General features: G+C 48.0%; 1 protein-coding gene and 1 long non-coding RNA gene across 2 annotated transcripts in view; one reads left to right on the top strand and one right to left on the bottom strand.

Moving 5' to 3' along the window:
- The window catches only part of LOC118696589 (uncharacterized), a 146,633-nt gene that overhangs the window by 122,219 nt on the left and 11,099 nt on the right, over nt 1-13,315 (top strand). The window lies entirely within an intron of this gene.
- LOC118696583 (keratin, type I cytoskeletal 19-like) lies at nt 5,575-8,900 on the bottom strand. Its single transcript, XM_036398790.1, has 7 exons — nt 8,376-8,900; nt 7,948-8,030; nt 7,565-7,721; nt 7,318-7,479; nt 6,891-7,016; nt 6,569-6,795; nt 5,575-5,662 (listed from the first exon to the last, which is right to left on the bottom strand). Exons 1-7 carry the CDS (start codon nt 8,898-8,900, stop codon nt 5,575-5,577), a joined length of 1,368 nt encoding a protein of 455 aa, XP_036254683.1.

Genomic DNA, 13,315 nt, shown 5'->3' on the forward strand with positions numbered 1-13,315 from the left:
AGGATATTCCACTCTCCGGGGGACGACAGCTTCTATTCCCTACAGCGTGGAATTTCCACTCAACTCTTACTCACAAAGCAGCCTTTGACTGGTGGATGTCCATATGTACAGGAGCAATTGTGATAGATCCCTGTTGGCAGTGAGGGTGACACTACAGGAGCTCTGAGAGCAGCGTCACCTCTGGGAGGAAGAGCAGAGAAAACCAACGCTTGTACCCTCAGCTGCTTTTACTCATGAGAAGTTGGTGACTGCTGTCACCATGGTAGGAGAGTGTCCCCAAGCACATTTAGATAGGATCGTCTTCACACCAGCATGAGTTAAAGCTTTCCACTCTCCAGTGGGATAATTTATTTCTTTACTTAGATCAAAAATGATAAAAAGCCGCCTACCCAAGGCTGGCGGCATCCAGGAATATTCATTATTCATATGGTGCAGGGAAATAACTTGCTTAAGGACGGAGCTGAAGTCTGTCAGAGCTTGGATTCCTCCCTGAGACTGCAGTGCCTGAAATACAAGTCCATCCTCCCCCAAGACACAGCCCCTGTGCTCCCCACACAGCCTAGACTCATAGTCGGGAAAATCATGAACAAAAAGGAGGAGAGGGAGCAAATCTGGCTTTCATCCGTCATTTTGAGGAATATAATTGAAGACAGGGTGTGGCTGTTGGAGCCAAGAGAAATTAATATAATGCTTGCTTGGAGCTTCGCTTCTGCTGGGGAGGTTTTCAGGAGTTACCCAAGAGCAACCTGCAGAGACGGGGCTGGGGGTGCCTTTCCTTCCCTTGCAGGGTGTTGGGTTCAGGAGGAGACACTGCACATGTTGGGCATTTCTCTACAGGTGGGCATGGAGCACCCACCCCTGCTTCCTTCAGCAGCTCTCTGATGGGGGGAAGGAACAGGTCTTGCTCCACAAAACAAACAGCAGCAGCACTGCACAACCTTTCACTCATGTCCTGGTGGAATGGTCCACAGACTCTCAAATCCCAGTTTACCAGCGAAGATTAGACATAACCATACAATTCTTCTCAGGAACTCATACTTGGGATGCAGTTGCATTCTTTGGAGATTTTATGGGCTCCTTCCAATTACACTGAGGCATGGAACATGTATTTGATACAGCAAATGCCCCCAGAAGCTGGTCCCTGGCTAACCTAGTTGTATTTTAAACACAAACTGTGGTGTTGTCTCTGTCCTCATGGCCATGTCAGGGCTCCAGGGCTCGGCACCAAGACAGGCACAGGCTGTGTTCCCTCAGTTCTGGCTTTTCCCCCCACTAAACTGATTTCTTTACCTCCACTTTTGTTATTACTCTATTCCTGTAGCCTTGGGACGCAGCCTTGGGGCAGAACACAGGGAAGGGACTGTGTGTGTCTAAGACATAAACAGGTCCCTAAAGGATTTACCAGCTCAGTGTAGGACTGGAGGAAACAACTGGTTTCAGGTGCAGGAAGCCACAAGAGGCCCTTGGCCAGGACAACCAGCAGTGGTCATACACAACGTCAGTTCCAGTGCTGCTGAGACTTGTGGGCTTGATGGATGGGAAGAGAGAGTGAAAGAGGGGATAAAGGTGAGTATTGGTGCCCAGGCATGGAGAGGCAGGAGGATGCCACATTCCCAAGGGGTGCTGTGGGCAGGACAGTCTGGTCCTGTGGCTGTCCCTGTGCCCAGCCCGGCTCCACACGCTCACCTTGCTTTGCTTATCAAAGCTGATAATGTTTTCTTGTGTCAACTACAAGAAAGGTGTGTCTGGTTCAACAGAACTTTGCTTTCATAAGCATTGCCTCAGTGATGTTTGTGCAACCACACTGGAATATGATTTTATCTTGTCACTTGTAATTACCATTGATAATTTGCATAATGGCCATTAGGCATCACTTATTAAACTCTTTGATGTGATACTGAGCTGGCTCCAGGCCCCATACTCCCATCTTTCAAATGCAGACCACGACTTTTCCCTGGCTAGTGACTCATTGGTTTATACCACCATGTTTAGCCAAATCCTGTAAGGCAACTGAAATAATTACCACAGTGGGTTTGGTAACAGCACAGGCTTAAATACACCTTGGAGACCGACTCTGTTCCAGCTTCTTTCTTGCTGAGTGTTCACATCTGCACACTCTGAGCATTTGCAGTGCTGAAGGAAAAGTTCAGCAGGACATGGAGGTGGACACAACCAGGTTTCTTCCTACCAAAGTTCAGTCTCCCCTGATTCGCTTGGTGAAGAGTTTTAGATCCTTCCAGAACCTGCCAGGTGCTGACAGTGCAGTCAGGCCTCCAGCAGGTGCATCTCTAGTGGCACTGCAGGTTATCACAGCAGAGGACAGACTGGAGAATTTCTTAGGACATATGGGAATAGTGATGGGTGATGAAACTGCAGCAATTCCACTCTGCATGGAGAGCTGAGCACAGTGCAGGACAGGAGGGAAACCAAGGCTTCAGCCTGTGGTCTCTGCTGCAGAGGCACAGGATCAGGTCACAGCCTGACAACCTGGAGTTTCCAGGTGCTTCCTGCACTCAGACATTGTCCAGTGGTGCAACAGAGCCAGGCAGGCAAAGGTGAAGGGCAGCCAGAACTCCCCAGACTGTCTTCTTTTATCTTCATTTCATACTTGTGCTAAAAACTCTCTTAATTTCAATACACTTCCATTATGTGGCTCATACTGGCAGTTTAGGTTATATTATTGTACTGAACTGAGAAATCTCCTGTTGAGTTACAGCAGCAGTTTGCTCATCTCTTGTAATTCTTTACAAATGTTACATAGCAAATAAATGAAAATCTAAACCCCACAAATAGTTACTGTGGGTGTAGGTCTGTACCTGTCTGCATGCTGTATGAAACAGACTTTTGTAGAGAAATTACAGTTTATGCATCACCAGAATATGGCCTGCTTTTCCAAGTGCACTGTGCCTGTAATCAGAGATAATTGTCTGTGCCATGCAGTCTGGAACTCGTGGCTGATTTCCAGCATTAGTAATTTACAAAACTATTTGTTTTCTTCCCATTTCTTCACTGATCCCTTAAACCTCTGGTGTGTTAATTCCTCAGGGGTTTTTCCTGATGGTGGTGTAATTCCCATGTTCCAGCTCTCTTACAACACAGACACATCTGCTGGAGCTGACACTGTACATTTCATTGTCTGCTCACCAGCCCCAGTGCTGCTATCACCCCTGCCTCTCCCAGGGGCATCCCCCCTTGCTCTTTGTATCCTTGGGGTCCTCTTTCTGCCCTGCACCTTCAGCCCAAGTCTCTCTGTCTTGGAGTTCTTGTTTGTTCTTGCTTTGCAAGATTTGCATGTTACAGGAGGACAGAAGGAGCTCAGATGAGCTGCACAACCCGTGAGCTGCTGTGCAGTGCAGGTCCCAGGTCACTCCTGTTCTGCTATTCCATGCACTGTGTCCTCCCCATTTCATTTATTTTCCTTCCCCTGTCTCTTCCTGTGCTGTCTCCACAGCTGTCACCATTTCCTATCACTGTCCAGCTTATAAACACTGGGCAGGGAAGGCAGAGCTGTGTTTCTGCACAGATGCAATGCAGTGACCTCAGAGGTGCTGTGTCAGCAGTGAGGTGGGTTAAATCACCCCAAAATGCTCAGCATAATTAGTGCTGCAGGAATGGGAGATGCAGAACTGAGCAGGGAAAGTAACACAGAGCTTGTCCAGGAGCTCATTAGAGCAATTACTGCACAGGGCTAACAAGTGTCCTGGACAGAGCCCAGGAAGAGGCCATTCCAGAGCTGTCTGAGCTGTTTCTCTCTTTAGAAACAGGCACTAATTCAGACTCATTGTATCCCCCAAAGCCTTCTTGTTAGAAACCTCCCTGTCTAAGGTCAGTCATCAAACCCCATCCAACATTTCATGAGAGAAAGGCTGCCAGAGCCCCACCGTGAGGAGCAAGGGTTGTGCCACCACTCCCAGCCCATCCAACCATGGCTTGGACACTGCTGCCAGCGAGGAGGGACAGGCTGGGTCCTGAGCCTGGGCTTGCACACACAGCAAAATGCAGTCGTGTTCCTAAATGTGTTTGCCATTCCTTTCTCTGGGCTAATAAAACGCCAGCAGCTTTTTTTTCTGTCTGTTTATTGTGTCTCACTTTTAAAAAAATTCTCTCCCACATATTAATTTGTCTCACCCTTTTATCTTCCTACATGTTGCCAGCTGGTTCTTCCTGTTTGCCTTTTTTACAAATCCATTTAGAGGTTCTTTATTTAGTGTTTTCTCTGGGAATTGTTTTCCTCCACCAGGAAAGTGTGGGGAGTCCAGCAGAGCCTGGCTTTCAAAATTCCTGCTTTGGTATTATTTGAGAAAACTTGTTGTTCTTGATTTTATCCTTTTAGTGTGCATCTGTAATAACTCAAAGGTGTTGTGTATTACATTATACTGTGTGATATTGTGTATTATATTATATTATATTATATTATATTATATTATATTATATTAGCATATGTCTGCTTAAGTGAAGACTCTCTTTTCTTTGCGAGGTCTCTCTCAGTAGCAGACTGTCAGTCACACAGCCCTGAGACTCCCTCCCTGCCCTCTGCCCAGCCTCCCTGGGTGTTTCTTTCCTCACCACCTTCTGCTTCATGTCTTGGCTCCTGCTTCCTCCTCTGGTAGCAAATATCCCTTTCCACAACATTGTCTGGTCTTTCTCCTCCACCCTCCATCCCCATCCTCAGCCTGAGTTCAGCTGGAGCACTGATGGCTTGTTTTCCTTTTTCCCTGTAGTGATTGCTGTGTGGTTGGAAACTGAAGGTGGATTTATAATATATTTTTTAAATACTTGTATATTGATTTACTTGTAGAAGTTATTTCTCAGGTTCAAGGCTGTATCAGCAGGAGCAAAGTTTTATTGAAGACAAGCCTTGGTCTCTGTTAGAGAATGGCCACAACCCAGGGGAGCCAGGAGGTGCTGTCCTGCAGAGTCCCTTTGACTGCTGCTGGAGCACAACTGAGAGCTCCCAGGTTATTTTTGCCTTGATTTTCCAAAAGACTTTTTCTTCAAAGAGCTCCTCAGGGGATGTGCAGTGGGGCTGGCAGGGACTCTCTGGTCTGCAGTGACCTGAAGGAGAATGAGAAGAATAATTTTTTCAGCATCCTGTGCCTTTCTCTTATACCCCTTTGCTTTTGTACTGACTTTTCTCTTTCCCTCTGCTCCCAGCTTTGCTAAATTTTATCCTTGTTGAAAGACTTGTGACTGATTCCCCTGCCAGTTCCTCCTTCCCATGTTGTGCTGAAAGCCTTGTTTAAACACACATTTACTGCTGGGCACCCCCCAGTGTCAAACACAATTTCTGTGCAGAGGTTTACAAATAAATATCCCATAGCTGCATCCCTTATCACTGCTTCCCACCACAGCCCAGTTAATCCCAGTTCCCTACCACCAACAGTCACAGCTGTGATCCCAAGTGTCTGACTCCAGCCCAGCCTCTCTCCAGGGAAAACCCTCTCCAGGCTCTCTTCATCACCCAGAAAAGCCTGGAAACCTCTCATCCTCCTGGTACCCAGCACTAAAGAAGCACTTCATGGTCCCACTTGCCTGGAGACCCCCTCACCTGACGGACCCTGGGCCGTGCAGGGCTCAGGGCAGGCAGGGCTGGCACAGGCTGCCTTTCAGCCCCGTGCTTCTCCCAGCTGCTGTGGCACCAACTCCTCTTCCTGCCGACCCTCTGTGGAAAAAGACACCTCTGAACACCCAGACCTCAGCACTGCCACCCTGGAGATCTCCCCCTGCCCTCCTCAGTGCTTTAGCTCTGTCTCTTCAGTCACAGTTCCCCCTCCCAGCCCTGAGGTCAGCTGCAGCCACCTCTGTCCCCCCTGTCTTTTGGCAGATGTTGCTTTTCCATCTGGCCCTCAGGATTACCCTGGACAAGCACTAACAGTGCCACTTCAGCCCTTGCAATAGGCATTTTGGAACAAAAACTGACTTTTCTTGTAAATAATTTAGGACTGGAGAGTCCAGAGGAGCCCACATCAGGGCACCACCATTCCAAAGGCTCCTCTCCCAACAAAACAAAGGCAGTAGGTGGGTGCTCAGGGCAGTTTTGTGTGTGTGCAGCCATGTCTGGAATTAACAGCCTGGCTGTTTCAAAACCTCAGTCAATGGAAGGCAGGGCAGAGCCAACTGCTTTGCATACAAATTAAACATCCAAAACTTTAATTAAACTTGTGCGAAACTGAAAATATTTAGATAATTCATCGTTTCAGTTAATTTAGCGGCTAGTCCCTAATCCTGTCTCATTCTGGCAAGCCAATAAAACTCAGTTACATGACTCTTGTCCAGCTCCTGGTGAAGCTGCCCTTAAAGAGCTGCTGAACTGTGCCAGGGGCTGGGGCAGCTCTGAGGGCTCTCCCAGCCCATTCCCTGGCCCAGGAATGGTCTTTGGTGTGCTCCCTGGACATTTATCAGAGCCAAATCCTCAGATGCCTCCTGGTTTTTGTAATCAGCCCTGTCTGAAAACAGGTCAGCACTGGTTCCTCACCACAGTGTTGCTTTTCCTACCAGGATCACGAATTTTCATATCCCTGTAAGGCAAAGCACAGAGATTTTAGGGTGCCCAGCCCTGTTTGCATACATGATGTCGTGCTGGCCGCCCTCCAGCAGGCAGTGGTAGGTCTGGATCTCCTGCTCCAAGCGACACTTGACATCCAGAAGGGTCTTGTACTCCTGGTTCTGGCACTCCATTTCCGCTCGGATCTCAGCCAGCCGCTGCTCCACGCAGGAGATCTGGTTCTGCAGCTCAGCCAGGCATTTGTTGTAGCGACATTCGGTCTCCGTCAAAGAGGATTCCAGGTTTTCTTTCTGAGGATAGAACCAACACACAGGTACCTGGTTTGGACACAGGTACAGCCCTGCTCACGAGAGCTGGAGCTGTGCATCCTTGTGGCATCACCTACCATAGTGAGCTGGGCTTGTACATTGATTTCCAGGGCCTGCAGCTGACGTCTCAGCTCAGTCACCTGCTTGTTGCTCGACTCAATCTCCTGGCTGCTTGTGACAACCTCCAGATTCACCTCCTCCACCTGCAAGGTCAGAAAGAACAGCCCTTTCCTCACCTCCCCACTGCATCTCGTGGTGTCCAGGACCTCCCCACACCCCGCAGTGCCCCGAGCACATCCAAGGCTGACACCCTGTTTATTCCATTCTGACCCAGTGACACCGTGTGGTGGCCCCTTTGCCATGGATGGAACACAGAAATCGGGAAGTACTGTTAGATCTGAGCACATCTGTGACACTTGTTGTTATTAGGACACCTCTTAATCCCTCATTTTTCCCTTTCCCCCTTGGGGCAGAGCTGGCTGCAGCTCTGAGGACGCGAGGTACCTTGCAGGCGTACCACTGCTCCGTCTCTTTGCGGTTGCGCTCCATCAGCGTCTCGTACTGGCACCTCAGATCCTCCAGGATCTTCCTCAGGTCTGGGCCAGGACAGGCATTGACCTCCACACTCACATCCCCAGTGGCCTGTTTCCTCAGACAGCTCATTTCCTGCAGGAAGTATGTGGCTGTGTCAGTAATATCCATCCACCTTTGGGGAGATTTTCCTTCTTCTCAGTTCCCTGAGAGAGCTGACCTCCTCGTGGTTGGTCTTTAGGCAGCACATCTCCTCTGTCAGAGCCTCACACTGCAGCTGCAGGTCGGTCTTGCAGCTGGCCAGCTGGTCCAGGACGGGCCGGAGGTTGCAAATGTCAGCATCCACATTCTGCCGGAGACCACACTCGGTCTCATACCTTAAACCAAGGTCAGCATGTCAGCAAAGCAGGGCAAGGCCTTCCGTTGAGGTTGGGGGAAAAAAATGAGGATCAAGTTCTTTCCCTTCAGACATGCAGTGCTATCAATATTGCCAGTGGTATCAGAGATCTGTTTTACTATGCAGTGTGACAGGCAGAGGGTTGGGATGGCCCCATCACCACCCTTCACCTGCCCTTCCATGGGCCAGCAGGGGACTATACTCACTTCACTCTGAAGTCATCAGCAGTCATCCTGTTGTTATCAATGTTCAGAAGGATTTTATTAGTCTCCATGGCTGCACACAGGATCTGGAATATAAATCATATGAGGAATATGTGGGTTTGCAGCTTCCTCTGCCTCCAGAAGACCCTGGAGGAAACAGCTTCCTGGGGTATTTTATAGTAATTCCATATATTGGGGTTATTAATCAGTTATGTGGCATCACAGCAGGGAAACCCATGTGCCAGCTGGGTGGACCCAGCCTTGCTGAAGCATCAGTGCTCAGTAAATGCAGAATCCCCCTCCCATAGACCATCATTTCATATAAACCATTGCTCCAGAGTCATTGCCTCTCCCCTTTGACAGAGCTCTGTGCACATATGAAAGCAAAGCCCAAAGAAATAGCAGGATTTTCTTGGCAAACAAGGGTTTACCTGGTTCTGAAGGTCTTCAATTTCCTTGTGGTAGCAGCTGTAGTCCCGTGGCTCGCAGATGGGCCCCACCTTGGCATACCACTCCCTGATCTTGCACTCCAGGTCGGCGTTGTCCCCCTCCAGGAGCCGCACCTTGTCCAGGTACGAGGCCAAGCGGTCGTTGAGGTTCTGCATGGTCGCCTTCTCGTTGTTAGCAAACAGGATCCCATCCCCACAGCCAGCCCCAGCCCTGGGGAAGCCACCTCGAGTGCAGACTCCTCCTGTGCTGAATCCCAGGGCAGAACAAGCCCTCTGGGTGGCTCCGAAGCTCCCACCAGCCGCACTGCCGGCGCTCAGCTGCTTCCCGAGCAATCCCTCGCTGACGCTGCCGCCGGAGAAGCCGCCGACCACTGCACCCAAGTCATAGGTAGCGTGTCTGCCCGAGGAGGCAGAGGAGACCCTCCTGGCAGTGCCAGCTGCGTTGCTGCCTGTGCTGCCCCTGCCCTGGGTGCAGGTAGTGACGACCTGCCTGACAGTGCAGCTCATGGTGTGGGTGCAGAGCCAACAGAGCCCAAGGCAAGCGCTCAGGTGGCTGCAGGATCCAACTGTGATACCTCTGTCCCCTGGTCCTCTATTTATACCAGTCCCTGTGGATCGTGCCACTGGAGAAGGGCTGTTTATTCTTCCTCCTTGTGACCTGGCTAGGAGGTGTTTTCTCTTTTTTCAGCCGGAAATAATTCCCCAAAGGCGTTTGTCTCCAGAAATCCCACAACAGAAAGATGCTTTGGTTAACAGAAGCGTGTTTCAAAACTACATCAAAAATGTTACTTCCTGAATCATCAGGTCTGACTTGTGATGACAACTCAACAACAGTGACACAAAAACCCGACGATACCCAAGAGTGCCCGGGGAATGAAGCACCACAGCAATTATCCATCCCCGGCGTGGGCGAGTCTACCCGGAAAGTGAAAGCTGTGGGAAAGGCATCCTATCTGACAGAGCCTGTTCGACCCCTTTGTGACCACAAACGAGGGTGTCCCCTCACTCAGCTGGCCTCAGTCCTGGGATCAGGGCCAGGAGACCACCCTGGGCCTGCAGTGAGGGTCTGTTCAACTCCACTTTTGGTGGAGTGAGCTCCTGGTCTGGGTCTTCAGACTTTAAATGCTCCAGGAGAGCACAGAGGAATATTGCACTGGAATGTACCAGGGCTGGTTTATCCCTTCTCTTTATTCTACATCCATCAAAACATCCCCTTGAAGAGGTCTGGGTTGTTTTGCTGCTTTCAAGGGTAGACAAAATAGCCAAGTATTTATCCAAAATATGAAAGGATATTTCCTGGACACCAAACATGCAGTCCACTGAATATTCCCTGCCACACAGGATGTTTCATTAGATTTCTGAAACAGTAATGTGGAGAATTTCAGGAAATGCATGACCCTACAGAAGTCTGATCCAGTTCCAACCAGCACATGAAAACTCTCCAATACAATCTAGGTGTTAAATTTAGAAAGGACAATAGAAAAGATCTTTTAAAAAGTTTATTAAACTAATTTTTTAGTTCTGGAACGCTAAATTGAGGAAGAAGGGAAATAATTAAAATGTTTTGTCATCTGAATCTTTCATTTTATTAATAACATTAATATAGCAATGCTAATATTGGCTGGCTCTCACCCACGTGTGGTTCAGCTTTGGGTTTGGCATCCAGGTCACCTGGACACGTGGCATAAAGAATGTGTCAGGTGCAGCCTGGCTCACAAATATTGCTTCTGCCATTTGGGCAAGTTCATTAAGCTCAGTTTTATCTTGACACTGCAAATCCAGCACTCCTGAACTCTGGGGTGGTTCTGTGGGTGCCCATCCTTTGTTAGAGCCATCATCAGGAAGGGAAGCCTGGGTGCTCTGGTGCCACAGTGATGGCCAGACCCTGCCTGGAGCCAGGGATCAGGGTCAGGCAGGGCTGCCCACCTGCAGCCTGGTCACAACTGGTCTTTTTTCAACCAAAGAATTATAAAATGACTGCTGAGTAAACATTTAATTTCATTTAATCAAGATTTATATAGTTCTTCATTTTTCAAGGCCAGGTTGGATGGAGCAACCTGGTCCAGAAGGAGGTGTCCCTGAGATGGTCTCTGAGGTCCCTCCCTACCCAAACAATCCTGTGGCTGTGGGATTTCTTCAATATGGAAAACACCCACAATGAGTAGAGGGTTTTTTCAGTTACTGCAAACTAAGCAGAGATGTCCACGTTCTTATCTTTTTCTCTTCTTTCTTTTCTCTTCTTTCTTTTCTTTCTTTCTTTCTTTCTTTCTTTCTTTCTTTCTTTCTTTCTTTCTTTCTTTCTTTCTTTCTTTCTTTCTTTCTTTCTTTCTTTCTTTCTTTCTTTCTTTCTTTCTTTCTTTCTTTCTTTCTTTCTTTCTTTCTTTCTTTTCTTTTCTTTTCTTTTCTTTTCTTTTCTTTTTTTCTTCTCCCTCTCTACCTCTCTTCCTATCTCTCTTTCTCTCTTTCTTTCTCTCTTTTTTTCTCTCTCTCTTTCACTCTTTCCTTCAGGCTTTACCAAAGGTGATTAGAATTCCTACAGCTTTTGTAAAGGAGAACAGTAATTTATTATTATTTTCTTGGAATTGTGCGTTCTCTTCATGCCAGCTTTATTCCTTTCCAAAATTCCAAATTTTCTTTAAAACCAGCTCTTGCTTTTCGATGAGAACAAACCTCAAGCCCTGCCAGCAGTCACAGCCCTCATTTTATTAAAGCCATTTTCACTTTGTGATGAGGAGATCTGCTAATGATGGCATCTCCATGCCTAATGGAAGGCTCCTGCCAGAATTAGCTTTGATTGACTTCCTGGCTGGAGTCTGCAGACGGAAATCTGCTCCCCACATCCCTGCAGGCAGCCAGGGGCAATGCTCTGATGAGCTGTCCTGGGCTGACCTGGGAGCCCCTCGCAGGCAGTGCTGCACCCCAGGGGAGGAAGAGGAGCAGAGGAATGACAGGGCAGCAGAGGAATGACGGCTCATGAGGATCTCCCGTGGGCATTTCAGGAACAGCAGCACAGGTCTGACCAGGAAAAATTACTACTTCAAGTAACAAATGAGCAGAAGAGCCTCCCCCAGGCAAAGGTGTTGCTCTCACGTAATGAGCTTGGTAAAAAACAGAAAGGAAGGGATCATATTGCAGGTTTCCATCGGCGTCCTGGGCTGTGTGACAGAGTGGGCTGGTGGCAGAGGATGGACATGCTGGAGTTATTCCCAAGAGTCCTCTACAGCAGAATTTTCAGACTCAACAGGGCAATGGAAACGGGAAAGATTAGATTTCCCTGCAGGGAAATCCTTTGGGAGTCTCAGGATATCTTTTAAGGCTTAAGACTGTTTCTTAGGCTAATGCAGATGAAGTTTAATGTGCCCCCAAGAAGGAGATCCAGCATTTCATGTCACTACAAACACCTGAATCATCTGGTGTTTTCACATCCAAGAGGACTTCCTTGGGGACTCTGACCTGGACACAGCACCAAACCCCAAATCCCTGCTGGTGCCCAGGCACAGGAGGGCCGGGGGAGGAGCTGGAGCCAGGCACTGCCAGCACCCACCAGCCTGGCCAGGGAGAGGCTCATCCAGAGGCATCCCGAGCTCCTCTCTCTCATTGTCAGCTGAATTTCCATGTTAACCTATGGAAAATCCTGGTGTTCTCTATTTACAAAGTATTTGCTTATCTGGCTGGTGATGTACCTGTCATGCCACTTTCTGTCAGCCTTTTATTGGCTGTACTGGGGCTGATCTCCATCTTGCTGGTGACACCAGGTGCTCCAGGCTCTGATCCCAGCTTTGCAAGTCACTCCAGGCAAATCATTCAGCTCCTCCAAGTCTCAATTTCATGCTTTGTAGGATGGAAACAACAATAACAACTATCCTCCTCCTTGAGGGCATTGTAAAAACAACTGTCTGAGGAGCACATGGGGCTTTAGAGATTGGAAAGATGGCATTTAATTCAGCATTATTCATTGTCAGTGCTCTTGCTGTTTTATATTACTCTTGACACAGGCACATCCCATTGATTTCTCTCTATGTCTCCATCATGAAATACCTTTAAAGGATGTTCTCAGTTTCCATTTTTTGTTTTGTTGTCCATAAGGTTTCACCATCATTCACTGAGCTCTTGCCTCTGTAATTCCCAACTGAATCCTAAAAAGACTTTTCTTCTTGTACTTGCAGCTTGCAGCAAATCTGTAAAATGCTTTCCAAAACCAGTGTTTGTCCATCTCTTGGAGAGACAATTTGTCCCTGTTTCACAGACACAAATGTGTGTAGCAAAGGGTAAATAACAAGAAGTAAGTTACCTTATAGTTCTGTGGTACTTTCCTTCTTCAGGGCACTATAATGTCACACAGAGATCATTTGTGCTGAGCTTGGACTTTGCTCTTGCCTGTGATAACAGGGTTACACTGAGCTGTATGCAGGATTAAAGCCTTTTTCATTGATGCAAATATATGCTGATGAATATCCCCTGATAAGGTCCTTGCAGGGGAACTGAATCCACTGATTACAAACCAGGCTCTTCCATCAGCTCTCCCAGCTCTCCTCAGGATTTCATCTCTGGCTTCTCCTGCTGACTGATGGAAATATCTCAGATCCCAGAGGTGACTGAGTGTTCTGCTGGATCAATCTCTCCCCTGTGCCCTTTTGGCTGCAGAAGGGGCCACGTCTCTCTGTGCTGCCAGCACAGAAATTATTCTTGGACTGACGTCTTCTTTTAGCCTCCTACTTCTATTTAATCAGTTATATTTGTGGTTTGCAGAAAGCTTTTCTGTGTTCATACACTTGGGGCATTCTGCAGATGGTTCAAAACTTAAAAAGCCATTTACAGCTAAAGTATAACAACACTCTTCTGATGCCAAAAAAAAAAAAAAAAAAAAAAAAAAAAGCAGCACATTAGCAGTTTGCTCAGAATTTCCAGCCTGCAGCTTTGCC

This window comes from Molothrus ater, chromosome 27 (genome assembly GCF_012460135.2).
Source record: "Molothrus ater isolate BHLD 08-10-18 breed brown headed cowbird chromosome 27, BPBGC_Mater_1.1, whole genome shotgun sequence".
NCBI lineage: Eukaryota > Metazoa > Chordata > Aves > Passeriformes > Icteridae > Molothrus > Molothrus ater.

Excerpts from the sequence above, each read along its gene's own strand:
- LOC118696583 (XM_036398790.1), bottom strand. The coding sequence starts at position 8,900 with ATGAGCTGCACTGTCAGGCAGGTCGTCACTACCTGCACCCAGGGCAGG. Across the intron at positions 7,480-7,564 it reads TAAAGACCAACCACGAGGAG|GAAATGAGCTGTCTGAGGAA; the intron begins GTCAGCTCTCTC and ends TACTTCCTGCAG. Across the intron at positions 7,017-7,317 it reads AGCAGTGGTACGCCTGCAAG|GTGGAGGAGGTGAATCTGGA; the intron begins GTACCTCGCGTC and ends CTGACCTTGCAG.